This window comes from Glycine soja, chromosome 17 (genome assembly GCF_004193775.1).
Source record: "Glycine soja cultivar W05 chromosome 17, ASM419377v2, whole genome shotgun sequence".
Classification (NCBI taxonomy): Eukaryota; Viridiplantae; Streptophyta; class Magnoliopsida; order Fabales; family Fabaceae; genus Glycine; species Glycine soja.
In genome coordinates, this window is record NC_041018.1 from 24,183,035 (window position 1) to 24,197,983 (window position 14,949).

The 14,949-nt window shown below is 30.2% G+C and overlaps 1 protein-coding gene across 1 annotated transcript; it reads left to right on the forward strand.

The window, feature by feature from the left end:
• Positions 1-8,887: 8,887 nt before the first annotated feature.
• On the forward strand, positions 8,888-11,553 carry LOC114393354 (elongation factor 1-alpha). The gene is made up of 3 exons (XM_028354663.1): positions 8,888-8,998; positions 9,769-10,241; positions 10,328-11,553. The coding sequence occupies exons 2-3, from the start codon at positions 9,780-9,782 to the stop codon at positions 11,207-11,209; spliced, it is 1,344 nt and encodes a 447-aa protein (XP_028210464.1). The 5' UTR covers positions 8,888-8,998; positions 9,769-9,779; the 3' UTR covers positions 11,210-11,553.
• The last annotated feature ends 3,396 nt before the right edge of the window (positions 11,554-14,949 follow it).

Genomic DNA, 14,949 nt, shown 5'->3' on the forward strand with positions numbered 1-14,949 from the left:
ATGAAATCACAATTCTGTTTGAGAGGTGCAAAAAACAAATAACATCAAAATCATGATTATATGGTGCATTTTATTCAATGGAATCATGATTTTATGGAAAAAGTAATTATGAAATAAAAAAAGTTCTCAGCCCCTAAGAGCAATATTGCATCTGTTAATAGTAACTCACCAAACAACATCAATTATATATGTATATATGGCACATATTAGGGGTCCAAAATGCTAGGAAGCACAAATTGCATAAAAAAAGAGGCGAAAACCTGAGATGCACTATTGTGTCTCTACTGTGAAGGTGCACTTGATTAATTCTTATACGAGTGTTATGTTTTGACATTTATAACTTACAAAATTAAAAAGACTAAATAATTATCAAAAACATATAATTTGATTTAAAATACTCAAAAAATATTCCACAAAAAAAAACTAAAAAATACAACAACCATACAACTAAACATATACTTCCATAAACTGAAATCAATTAAAGTCAAAACAAACAATTAAAAAAATGTAGCATAATGGTCTTAAGCTGGTTTGATATCTCCCAACATTTAAATCGAATAGCATTTTATACAAGTTCTGCCAACTACTTTATACTAATAATGTGCATTGAGTTGAATCTCCATCTTTAACATTTTCTACAGAGCCGTTGTTCATTGAAAATCAATCATTTGGGAAAAGAAGAGTAGAAAACAAAGATTATCATTACTATTTTTTATATATGCATCTTAGAACAAATCCAAAACATATCTTAAGTAAATTAAAAAATATTCATTACAAATAAAAGAAAACAAATCTTTTAGCTTGAAGAAGGAGTAGAACATACCTTATTTGCCTTTTTTCTCAAACCAATAATATTTTGTGCATGACGTATTCCAATAAAGATAAAGATTCAAGTTCGATTTTGATTTTTATATTTAACTTTGAATTTGAATTAGAGATTTAGTTCAATTTAATTAGATAAATAACTCATGGGATTTGTTTAGATTAATTCAAATTTGATTAAATAATTTCTTATTATATTTCATTAGATTATTTTATATTTTATAAAATGATATCTTATTAGATTTGTTAAGATTTTATTTCTAAATTTATTTCAAATTTGATTTATTCTTTAATTTAAATATGAGCATCAGATTTCTATAAATTATAATTTATTTTTGACAAATCAATAGTTTATGAGAAAATCAACCGTGGATGTTCTCTAAAACTAGTTAAAAGAATTAGCTAGAAGCAGAAAAAGATAACTAATAGTTAAAAATTGGTAACAAAAAATTTTTAAGTTAGCTTATTAAATCATAAATGTACGGTAAATGGCCAAATTTAAGACCAAACCCAATTAAATTTAATTGATTTGGTTTGGTTTGGTTCGATTTGGTTTTCACAAATTTTTTCTTAAATCCAACCCATTCATGAACGATTTGGTTCGTTTCTGACCAACATGTTACCTGTTTAAATTTAATCTTTTTTTCATAGAACTACAATTTTAATCATGATTTATCCAAATATCCAATACAATTAACACAATATTATCAAATATATGAAAGTAATAAAATTGATTCATTTAATACCATCAACATAATATTCTAAAATAGACTAATACAAATTTAAATAATTTCAACGAGATTTATTACAATAGTCTGAATCACAACTGTTTCCTATAAACTAATTTTTTGCAATAAACTTTGTTGTAACAAGATTTGCTACAACCATATTTGTTGCAACCAAATTTGCTGAAATAAATGAACAAAATATGATCCATTAATATTATAAACATGACAGAAAAATAAATATGAAGAAAGGTGAAACAAATAACAATGTACTTGAAAGTAATACCTTAAGAAGTTCAAACACTAGTAGTTCAAACACTTGTAATTCCAACACTTGGAGTACAACTCTAAAATTTTTGATTGGTTTTGATTGATTCAGTTCGGTTTTGATCGGATCTATAAATTTAAACCCGTAACCCAACCTGTGCATGAACGGTTTTGATCAATTTAGTTTTGACCCAAATACATAAATGACTCAATCCAAATTATTTTGATCAGTTTGGGTCAATTTGGGTTCACAGGTGACCCGTACCTATGAACACCCCTTTTGATGTGACATCATCTACCCCAATATACATATTTATATAATATCATACATGAAAATGCGAAATTAATTAAAGAGATTTTATTCAATAAATATAAAAGAGTTCACATGGGTAAAAGGTTCACATCCACATTACTCATCAAATTAAAAACTTATCAAATAAGGATATGAAAACGTCTCTAGCCCCAAACAAGGCCGTCTAATTTTTACAAAAGAAAATAAGTTAAGCAGCGGAATAACATAAAGTAAGAAGTTCCAAACATTATGCAAATAATATAGAAACTCATGTCCCAAGGTCACATATTATCAAAGCGTTGTGTCCTAATGTCCTCTAGCACGAGGTTCTTTAAAGTCATTTACCTAACCATCTGCTCCCATGAACACAAGGTTCGAGATCATCACAATATCCAAACACAAACAACACATAGGGAGTGAGTTATCACATTCCTAAACAAGTAGAGATAAATGAAAGCACACATATATAATATAAGTATAACAAGCTCAACTTAACACAATTTGCTTCATGTTACCACTCATTGTGTAACATCATTTGTCCCAATGATTTAATCACAAAATCACATTCCACACCTTCACATTAACCATGTGTTCAAAACAACACATCTCAAGTATAACACAACATCTCACACTCACACAATTCACTACCCATCATCACGTAACAAGTCATAATGATCATTACATAGACGTTATGCAATAAATACATTAAGACTCAATTTTATATGCAATGTGGTACCATGTCAAAACAACACATCTCAAGTATAACACAACATCTCACACTCACACAATTCACTACCCATCATCACGTAATAAGTCATAATGATCATTACATAGACGTTATGCAATAAATACATTAAGACTCAATTTTATATGCAATGTGGTACCATGTCAGTGAAAAACCTCGTCGGGCACCTAGGAGTACATGATAAGAAAGACCACACATTGGTAAGTTAGGTCGCTCTCATTGGGTAAAATCGTAGGGAGACCAGTCAGGATCACACTGTTTTGCAAGAATACTCTAACCATGTGGGATCGACACAAGCTTAAAAGAGTACTCAAGCTGGGTGTATGTACTCCCAAGGCCTAGATTCCAAAGAGTCTGTCAATGTCTCTCCCTCCTGATTCAGGTCCAACCGAGAAAACATTTTAGCATGTAGACTTTATCTATGAACTATACAAAACACACGTCTTCTAAATTGTTCTCAAAATAATTTTAACTTGTCGTGCCTCAAAGTGATTAAACTTGTCAGGTTTCCATAGTGGATCTCATCACAATACTCATCGCGCATTAAGTCGTCTCTCTTAAAAGGTCTTACAGTTGTGTGATTGTATGATTCATAACTTATAACTCAATGCACACAACATTTCAATACACATGTATCTTACAATTCAACACATACTCAATTTATCACATACACCCAATCTCAATAATAATGTTATAATCCCAAAGCAACATGTTATCACACCTTATGAATCATATGCACATCACACAATATTAATAAATACATGGCACAAACACAGACTTTACTTATGAACTATGCAATACACACAACTACTCAATTTTTTTCAGAATCATTAACTCGTTGCGCCTCCAAGTGACCTAATATGTCTTTTATCACAGCATGGAGAGTAAAACCCCTCAAACAATTTTACTTAGTCATATGAAAAGCAAAGGAATTAAAATCATATGTTCAAAAACACAAAAAAGACCAAGAGCACTCAATTTTATCAACCAATTTGCATTAGGACATCAATTGGTCCATCAAACATAAAAATCTCGTGATTATAATCACAAAGGCAAAATTATAATCATAAACATCCCAAAATAAACTCCAATTTGATCCTCTAAGGATCTCTGCATATGTTCATTCTAACCCCAATTACAATAAATCATCCATTACCTTTAAGCGGGCTCACATGTGTAGTCTGGCAGCAGTAATGGTGTCTCTAGTGATTTCCTATGATTCCTCAAACTTTTCTTCTAGTTGCTCTGTTAGGATTTTCATGCATTAGAGAGAAAGAGAAAGGATTTGAGCCTCAATTTCATTGTCTCCATACGAGGGACATTTCTCTCTCTACAGACATTATTTCGTAAATCTCAACGGTGGAAATGTGTGAGAATGAGTTCTGAAGGCAGTGTCAAAATTTCACAATGATTCAACGGTTAACGAGTCCATGATCATAATTTTACTGGGACAAATTTGAGTTTATGCGAGAAAAAAAGGATTTTGAGAGAGAGAGAAAAGAAAACTAATTTGAGAGTAAAGGAGAGCATAGAGACGTATCATAAATGTAAAAACTGACCTAATATGTCTCTATTTATAACTAGGGTACTCTCATCCTATTATTTACTCTATTTTACTCTTTCATTGAATAAATAACCAATTAAAACATACTTTTATTTTTTAAAACATCATTTTACTCTATTTATTTTCTAATACTATGAAACTCTTATTTTAATTAATAAAAATTCTTTTATCTCATTTATTTAATTTCTAAAAACTCTACTAATTTTAAAATAAAACTCTTTGTTTATTTTACAAAAAATGGGGTGTTATAACTGACATACCTGAAAAATTTAAAATGACATATTTGGAAAGTATAATAAAAAAATTGAATAAATATTTTAAGGATTAAAAGGTAATAAAATATGAAAAACTAGAAGATAGAAGTTAGGTTTAAAAAAATGCCACTTCACCTAATATTTCAAAAAACACTAGAAACTATTTTAAAAAAGTTATTTTACCGAATAATCAAATAATTTGTTCAGTTAGTAAAAAAAGTTAAAAAAGTAACTAAAATAGTCACAAACTAAGATTATATTTGGTAAAATTAGATGAAAAACTAGTTGGAAACTAGAAAGTTAGCTAGAAGTTAAAAAACTAACTAGTAGTTCGGAGCTGAAAGCCGAACAACTAATTTATTAAATTAGAAGTATTTGGTAAAACTAATCATTGAAGTAATTAAAAATTATAAAATAATAATAAAAATAATAAAAATTATAATTTTTTTTAAAAGGTAACATGTAAAATAAATAAATATATCGAAGATAAAAATAAAATAAAATATAAAAAAATTAGAAACTACTCAAAATATCTTACCAAACATAACTTAATTCTCAGTGAGATTGTCAACAATTAATATTATTATTTATTTTTAAAACATGTTCACTTTAGAGGAGAAAATTTTAAATTTTAAGACATAAGTTTATATAAACTAGCTTATTATCCGTGCTATGCTATGCAAGGATGTTGGCTTTAAACTACATTTCTTGTATTACTGTATTTTTCATATTTTTAAAAATTATATTTATTTAAATTTTATTCAACCACAATCTTAAAAATATAATTTTTAATGATTAAGATAAGTTTTATTTTAATATTAATTTTAATTTCTGTAAATTTAAAAAATGTTAATGAATGATTACTTTACTTAATATAATTGTATATTTATATTTACTTACAAATGAAAAATTATTTATATTTTCATGATAATTTTTTTAAAAAATTACTCTGACTAAAATAAATATAATAAAAAATCTTAATATAATTTTAAATTTAAATTTTATAGTGTTATTAATTAATTTAAACTTGAATATATAATTGAATTATCGATTAAAATATAATTACCTCAATTACTATAATTTAAATCAGAATATATTTTAATGATCAATAAGAAAATCACATTAGTTAGATTAATTTAAAACTTTTTAGTTACATTACAATTACTTTAATTAATATAATTTTGTATTTTCATGATACTTGTTTAGTTGCATTTATTAAAAATAGTGAGATGTATTAATTTAAATAAGGTAAAAATTAGAATCAAAATTTATATTACTTATGAATTAACTTGTTACAAAAATTAAGTGAAATTGTTTAATTATAATGGATTACTTTTTTTTATTCAATTTAACTTTTTAAGCTTTAAACATCATCTAAAAATGTTCTAACCATAAAAAATATTATTAAAAAACATTTAATTTTGATTGAAATTAAAGGGAAAAAATTATATTAATGTTAATTATTTGAATTAATCCTTAAGAATTTGATTAATTTTATATTAAATTATTTTCAAAATTTAATTTAAAATATATTTGCATTATAATATCTTTCTTTTGGTTAAAATGCAATTTTTGTCTTCCTATTTTTTTAATTATGTAATTTTAGTCCTCCTATTTTTTAATTGAGATATTTTATCCTCTATTTTTTTAAATTATTATTTTAGTCCTTTTATTTTTTAATTGAGATATTTTATCTCCACTCTTAAAAAATATGCAATTTTAGTCTCAAACTTGTTGATTATATATTTTTTAATTCTTTTTGTAATAAATTAAGCTTGTTAGCAATTAAATAATTTTAGAAAAACATTTATCATATGTATAATAAATTGTCAACATTTACATAATATATAGATCAATGTTTGAAATTGACCATAATGATTAAAATTGAGGATTTTTTTTAAAGTGGGACATTAAATGTCTTAGTTAAAAATGATGGACTGAAATTGTGAACTTTTGAAAAAAAACTCAATTAAAAAATAAGAAGATTAAAAGTACAAATTTAAAAAAAATAAGAAGATAAAAATTGCATTTTAACCCTTTCTTTTTAAAGACAACCCAACCCACATGAAAAAAAGAAATCTTTCTTTTTTAACTTAATTATTCCCAAAAATATATTAAGTCTTTGCAGTACCTATGCGATGCACAAATTTATCGAGGAGGGAGTAAATTTGTATATAAAAAATATGTTGACAATATTATTAATTTGTTATGTTACTTTTTTTTTACTGAAAATTGTTATATTACTTAAAAATATAAAACTAAATCAATTTTGAAATAAGAAACTTATTCATTATCATTATTAGTTGATTTGATAAAATATTTTTTTGTGAAAAAAAAATTACTTTCGATTGAATCCTTAAACGAATATAAGAACTTGTTTATTGTATGATAAAAAAACAAATGATGAAGAATATATTTAATACAAAAAATAAAGAATAAAAACTATATAATATGCATAATGCCCACACAATCCATCGGCAAAAAAACCAACAATCTATTAAACGCTTCTTCTCAATCTCAATTATAACACGCAAGTCACATTCATAAAGATATATTTACTACACATTTATCAACAATAAAACCAAAAATAAATAAATAAAACAATAATCAACTTATCAAAAAATAAAATTATAAATAAAACATAAAAACACCTACAGCCAAAAAATCAAACGGTATGTATAAAAAAAAGAAAAGAAAAACAAAGGAAAAAACATAAAAACAAACTTTGCAACTCCATCAAACCACCACCGTGATTTGATCATCAGCACGGCTTGAAATTTCAACAATTAAATACAAACAACAAAGAATGACAATCAATTAATCAGGCGAGAAGAAATCAGTTGCAATGCGAATTTCAATTTCACAATTTATAGAGGATAGAAAAGTAGTAAAAAATGATTTTTTAAAAAAGAAATCAAAATCAAAATAAATAACAATCAAATTATATATGTAAAGCAATTACAGTTTATCAAACTTTATTTATGGAAATAATTTATTATCACATTTATTTTGGTTTATAAATTTTAAATTAAAATATCACCTAAATAAAAATAATTTTTAACATGACTTATTGTCCTAAATAAATTATTTCCGTAAATTAAATAAAATGAAGTTTTTTTCTTTCAAAGAATCTAAATGGTCATAATGAGAATTCTCTAAAAAAATACATAATGAGAATAATTATGGAATTTATTTATTAATAAAAATTAATAGCATTTTGATAGACAATTAATAAAATTTTAAAAATAACCATATAGAAATAATAATTTTTTTACTATCGGTTCCAATTAAAATAATGATAAAAAATAAAATAGATTATTAATTGATATTGATATGAAATTTAAATAAAGAATATAATCATATATTTTATTGATATATGATATGATATAGATTAATTGATATTGATTTTGATATGGAATTTAAAAATAATATAATAATTGTTTTTATTTATTAATACGTGTAATCAAATAATTCTCACTTTTTGAATCAATCAGTGTACTTAAAGATAATATCAGTTGAATATTTTTTATCCTTTTACGTGTGCTGTGAGACATTATCATCAATTGTGTTGTATATGATATATAGATATAGATATATAAATATATAGATTGAGTGATATAATATATTTAAAATATAAATTATATATATGTTTTAATATATTTTTGCATATATATATATATTTGTAAAAACTAGAAGTATTTTTTCATGAGATAATTATTATCGAGTTGAATAAGTCTATTATTTGTGAGAGCCAACCATATTTATATATGTGATTAAATTTTATCTTTGTGAAATTAAAAATAATAAAAAATACCTTAAAATCATAATAATAGAAAAACTTATATTTATAATTTACCATTATACTTAAAAAAAATTAAATAAATATTATAAATATAAATACTATCGAGTAATGGCCGCGCTAGGGTTTTTGAGAAAAAATCTTCCCACGCACTCAACTGCACTGTACGGCGTCGTTTTCACAGCCGCATAATAGAAGCCGCGTTCCCCAACCCTTCCTCACAACATTCTCGGACCCTCCAGCACCGTCACCCAAACAAATATCCACGCGGTAGTAGGCGCGTGAAACAAACTCTAATCCGAACTACGAGACGTGAGAAGCACGCGCTTTAGCGAGCGTTTCAATTGTCGCTACGAAAGCAGAGAAGGATACAAACGGAACTAGGGTAAATTAGTAAGGGTAATTTCGTAAACAGAAGAAAAGAGTTGTAGCTATAAATAAACCCTCTAACCCTCGTCGCATTACTTCTCTTCACACCTTTGTTCACTCTTCTTCTCTTGCGGCTAGGGTTTTAGCGCAGCTTCTTCTAGGTTCGTTATCTACCACCGTTCTATGGATTTTATTCCTTCTATTCGTGTTTATTCTATTGGTTTATGTTGCTTGCAATATGTTTTTTCTGAATCTGTCGTCGTTGTCTTCAATTTTATCCATGTTTCAGAGATCAATTTTGTTTGTGTAGTATGTGCTTATTCTTCTTCTTTTCGTTCGAGTTGTTAATAACGGTGCTATGGTGTTTTCAAAAGTGTTTTTTTTATTACTTTTGATTTAAAGTTTTTTTGGTAAGGCTTTTATTTGCTTGTTATATTCAAATCTTTGGATCCAGATCTTATATAAGTTTTTGGTTCAAGAAAGTTTTTGGTTACTGATGAATAGATCTATTAACTGTTACTTTAATCGATTCAAGCTAAAGTTTTTTGGTTACTGATGAATAGATCTATTATCTGTTACTTTTAATCGGTTCAAGCTCAAGTTTTTTGGTTACTGATGAATAGATCTATATACGTCACAGTGTGCTAAACATGCCCTTGTTTTATCTCGATCTTATGTATGGGAGTGCCATAAATTTTGTTATGTCTATTTTTTTATCTGTTGGAATCATACTGAGTTTGATGCGTTACGATTGAGCATACCTATTTTTGGGCTTGTTGTATGGTGGGTATTTAGATCTTAATCTTTTTATGCTTATGAAAGGTTTTGTAATGACAAAGGTCTTAATGTTGTTAAACTTTTATTTTTACTTTATATGGTGTGTTGATGTGTTATGGTTTTGACAACTTTTTTTTTTTCTGGATTTTTGCAGATTTAAGGAAGATGGGTAAGGAAAAGGTTCACATCAGTATTGTGGTCATTGGCCATGTCGACTCTGGGAAATCCACTACCACTGGTCACCTGATTTACAAGCTTGGAGGCATTGACAAGCGTGTTATTGAGAGGTTTGAGAAGGAAGCTGCTGAGATGAACAAGAGGTCTTTCAAGTATGCCTGGGTGCTGGACAAACTTAAGGCTGAGCGTGAAAGAGGAATCACCATTGATATTGCTTTGTGGAAGTTTGAAACAACAAAGTATTATTGCACAGTTATTGATGCGCCTGGACATAGGGATTTCATTAAGAATATGATTACTGGGACATCCCAAGCTGACTGTGCTGTTCTTATCATTGATTCGACCACTGGTGGTTTTGAAGCTGGTATTTCCAAGGATGGACAGACTCGTGAACATGCTCTGCTTTCATTCACCCTTGGTGTGAAACAGATGATTTGCTGCTGTAACAAAGTAAATTATGTCTCGACTTTTAAGGCCCCTTTCATTTTATTAGATTATTTTATTTTAATTAATGTTCTTGTCCCATTTTGCAACAGATGGATGCTACTACACCCAAGTATTCCAAGGCCAGGTATGATGAAATTGTGAAGGAAGTCTCTTCCTACTTGAAGAAAGTAGGATACAACCCTGACAAGATTCCTTTTGTTCCTATCTCTGGTTTTGAGGGAGACAACATGATTGAGAGGTCCACAAACCTTGACTGGTACAAGGGTCCAACTCTGCTTGATGCACTTGACCAGATTAGTGAGCCCAAGAGGCCCTCTGACAAGCCCCTCAGGCTTCCCCTTCAGGATGTGTACAAGATTGGAGGTATTGGAACTGTGCCAGTGGGACGTGTTGAGACCGGTGTCTTGAAGCCTGGAATGGTGGTGACTTTTGCACCAACTGGACTGACAACTGAAGTCAAGTCTGTGGAGATGCACCATGAATCTCTTACAGAGGCACATCCTGGTGACAATGTGGGATTCAATGTTAAGAATGTTGCTGTTAAGGATTTGAAGCGTGGTTATGTTGCCTCAAACTCAAAGGATGACCCTGCAAAGGAGGCTGCTAACTTCACAGCCCAAGTCATCATCATGAACCACCCTGGTCAGATTGGAAATGGCTATGCCCCTGTCCTCGACTGCCACACTTCTCACATTGCTGTCAAGTTTGCTGAACTCATGACCAAGATTGACAGGCGATCCGGCAAAGAGCTTGAGAAGGAGCCCAAGTTTTTGAAGAACGGTGATGCTGGTTTTGTTAAGATGATTCCAACCAAACCCATGGTTGTTGAAACTTTCTCCGAGTATCCTCCACTTGGTAGGTTTGCTGTTAGGGACATGCGTCAAACTGTTGCTGTGGGAGTCATCAAGAACGTTGAGAAGAAGGATCCTACCGGAGCCAAGGTCACCAAGGCTGCCCAGAAGAAGAAGTGAATCGTGCGGGCTGGTTCATCAGGGGATGTTGGTTACAATAAATGTTGGTTTCTTTTCTGTACTCTTGTGTCTTCTTTTCTAGGTAGCTTGTTTTTCGGACAAAGTTTGAAGTCTCCACCATCATCTCGCAACTGTTGTTCCCAGAACTGGGTTCTTGATCGACGGTGGCAAAATTGCTTTTATTTATCTGTGTTTTAATGTGTTGTGTTTGTCGGAACCCCTGATTACATTTTTGTTAAGCGCAGCGAGTTTCAGGACTTTGCTGCGTTGTGTTGCTTTGGTTTATTAAATGTCAACTTTCTATTTGTAGTGTTCAATTTTTGGCTTGGTTTGCTTTTTCTTTATAATTTGTGTTCAAATTTTGGCTTGGTTTGCTTTTACTATAATTTGTGTTCAAATTTTGGGTTGGATTTTTTAACGATCGGCTGTTTGCTCTTCTTCCTCTGTTTTGATGTGTTCGTGACTATGCAAGAATCTTCAATTTTGCTAAAATAAACTTGCTTTGACAACATAGAATCAAATCCGAGTGCTTTAATATTCGGTGGTTTGTTTTTATTTTTGGTTTTATGAAAGTTAAAATTTTAAAAGTAAATCGATAAGGTATAATTGTGGTTTTTATTTATCGAGAATTTTTTAAGTGAATCGATATAATTTATTTCCCCTAAAATAAAATACCAAAGAATCGAATTCGAACTTTGTCTTTAATAAAACTACTAATTTAATCATTATTTGTTCTGTGTAAGCATGAGAAATAAATTCTACTTATCTTTTAGTTTAAAACCAAAACAGGTTAAGAATAATTTTTCTAAGGCCGTTATCAAGGTCACCAAAAATCTATTCGATCTGACCATATATTTTCGATACTTGTACGATTCGCAGATGTTGATTGGAAATTGCAATGAATAAATTACAAATGCCAAATCCGATTATGCAATGAATGAATTACAAGTGCATTTATCCGTTTTGAATCTGTTCATGTCTACCAATGGGAGAGATTTTTTTCCTGCATCTGCCATACATATGGGAAGACCGAAAATACTTTTAGCTAATTCATATTGGGAATATTATGTAAAAAAATATGCTTTTCAATTTTTTTTTTAAAATAATGGTCCATAGAAGTCTCAAACCTATGTCCTTCATGTTATTATAATAACCACTGGGTCGTCCTCCAAGCTCTTATTAAGGAGTTTATATGCATGGTTGAGAATCAATTCAACACCAAAGTGAAATGCATTAGCTCTGATAATGGGCCAGAATTCAGACAACAAGATTTTTACATAGCCAAGGGCATCATTCATCAACTCTCATGTGTAGAAATACCACAACAAAATGGAAAAGTGTAAGCACCAACACATTTTAGCCTCTGCTAGAACCTTGATATTCCTGTCTAATCAATAGATTACCCATGAGGTTTCTTGCCAATAAATCACCGTATCAGATGCTGTTTGTTGAAGTTGCAGATATCACTTTTTGGGTGCTGATGTTTTGCTAAGACACTAGATGTACTTAGAAAGAAGCTGGATGCTAGAGCCAGAAAGTGTATCTTCTGTGGATACAAAACTTGAGTCAAAGGCTTAATCTTAGATGATAGCAACTAATGAAACATTAATATCCAGGAATGTTTTACAGACCCTTTTAATTTCTTCCAACCTCCATCACCATTACAACCTGAGCCCACTCACCAAGTTGATCACACAAATAGTTCCATACCTATAATTCCAGAAAATAGAAGATTCACTAGAAACAAAAAGACCCCTACTTACCTATAAGATTACCATTGTTTATTACTAACCTTGCTCCACAAACTAAAGCCAAATATCCCATCTCCAATACACTCATATAACCAATTATGATCCTCTCACAGAAACTATTCTTTAGCCTTGTCATCACTTACTAAACCAACCACATATCATGAAACAGTAAAAGAGACTTTGGCAGGAAGTTATAGATGCTGAATTAGAAGAACAAAACGTGGCAGTTGGCAGAATTACCTCATAAGAAAACACCTACTGGATGCAAGTGGGTGTTTAAGATCAAGCATAAAGCTGATGGCTCTATAGAAAGATACAAAGCTAGATTAGTGGCAAAGGGGTATACATAGACCGAGTGAATTGATTACACTGAGACATTCAGTCCAGTGGTGAAAATTACTACTGTCAGAACACTTTTGTCTGTGGAGCAGCCAAGAAATGGCATTGTGAACACATCATTCCTTCATGGGGATCTTCTTGACAAAGTATATATGACAGTGATGACACCACCTCCTGGTCTTGTACTACCTGATTCCAACCTAGTTTGCAAGCTTGACAAGTCTTTTTATGGCTTCTAGCAAGCAAGTATGCAGTGGAGTGCAAAATTAACTGAATTCCTCATGCAGTGTGGTTATACTCTGTCGAAGGTAGATTATTCATTAATCAGAAAATCTGTTCCTGCAGGATTCACTGTAGTTCTGATATATTTTGATGACTTCGTTCTAGCTGGAAATGATCTTACTGAGATTGAGTCCCTCAAACACAAACTTTACAGGCAATTCAGCATCAGAGATCTAGGCAAGTTAAAAAAATATTTCTTGGTTTTGAAGTTGCCCGATCTGTAAAGGGTATCACTTTATACCAAACCTTGCAATACACCCATGGACAGCATGCTTAAACTGCACAAGGAAGCTGGTTCTCCTTTACCTGATGCATCAGTCTATAGGAGACTATAGACTGATTGGAAGACTTCTGTATCTCACTCACACAAGGCCAGATATTTGTTTGCAGTGAGTCATTTAAGTCAGTATATTGATAATCCGACTTCAATGCATTTTACAGCAGCTGGTAGAGTGCTTAGATACATCAAGAAGTCTCCAGCTCAAGGATTATTTTTCTCAGCTGAATCTGATAACAAGCTGAAAGGTTTCTCTGATTCAGATTGGGGAGCTTGATTGGATACCAAAAAATCAGTGAGTGGTTTATGTTTCTTCCTTGGTTCATCACTTATTTCTTGGAAAAGTAAGAAGCAATCCACTGTGTCCAGATCTTCCTTCAGAAGCAGAATATAGAGCTTTGGCACAAGCTACTTGTGATGCTGAATGGCTGATTTACTTGCTAAATGATCATCGAGTATACACTGTATCCCCTGCTGTACTTTATTGTGACAATCAAGAAGCCATCCATATAGCTGCAAATCCAGTTTTCCATGAAAGGACCATGCATATTGGGCTGGATTGTCACTGTCAGGGAAAAATTACAAATGGAACAATTCATTTGTTGCCTGTTTCTTCTCAGTCTCAATTGGCTAACATCTTCACCAAATCTTTGGTTCTAGGACCTTTCACTAATCTGCAGTCCAAGGTTGGAATGTTGGACATCCACATTCCAGCTTGAGGCGGGTGTTACCGCTTGTATTTTCAAATTCAGTTAGTTAATTTACTATTAGTTAGTTAGTTACCATTAGTTTGTCTGTTAGCTATTTCTCTGTTGTAGATGAGCTTGAATAAAGTAGCAGATTGTACATTCTCTAAACACTTGAATAAGAATTCTCACATTGAGATATTATAGAGAAGTCTTTTCACTCTGGCTCTTACTTCCTATTCTTCAAGTTCATACAAGTTTAATAAGTGATTTCTGCTTCTTCTTTTTCTCTTTCTAACTTGAACATATTCTCTGGCCTTCAAGAAGAAAAAAATAATTTTATATATAAAAGAAATAATGAATTAGTGTGTGATGGAATAATGGTTTAGAACTTAGTTTCTTTAG

Coding starts and splice junctions, on each gene's coding strand:
- LOC114393354 (XM_028354663.1), top strand. CDS start 9,780: ATGGGTAAGGAAAAGGTTCACATCAGTATTGTGGTCATTGGCCATGTC. Junction 10,242..10,327: donor TGATTTGCTGCTGTAACAAA/GTAAATTATGTC, acceptor ATTTTGCAACAG/ATGGATGCTACTACACCCAA.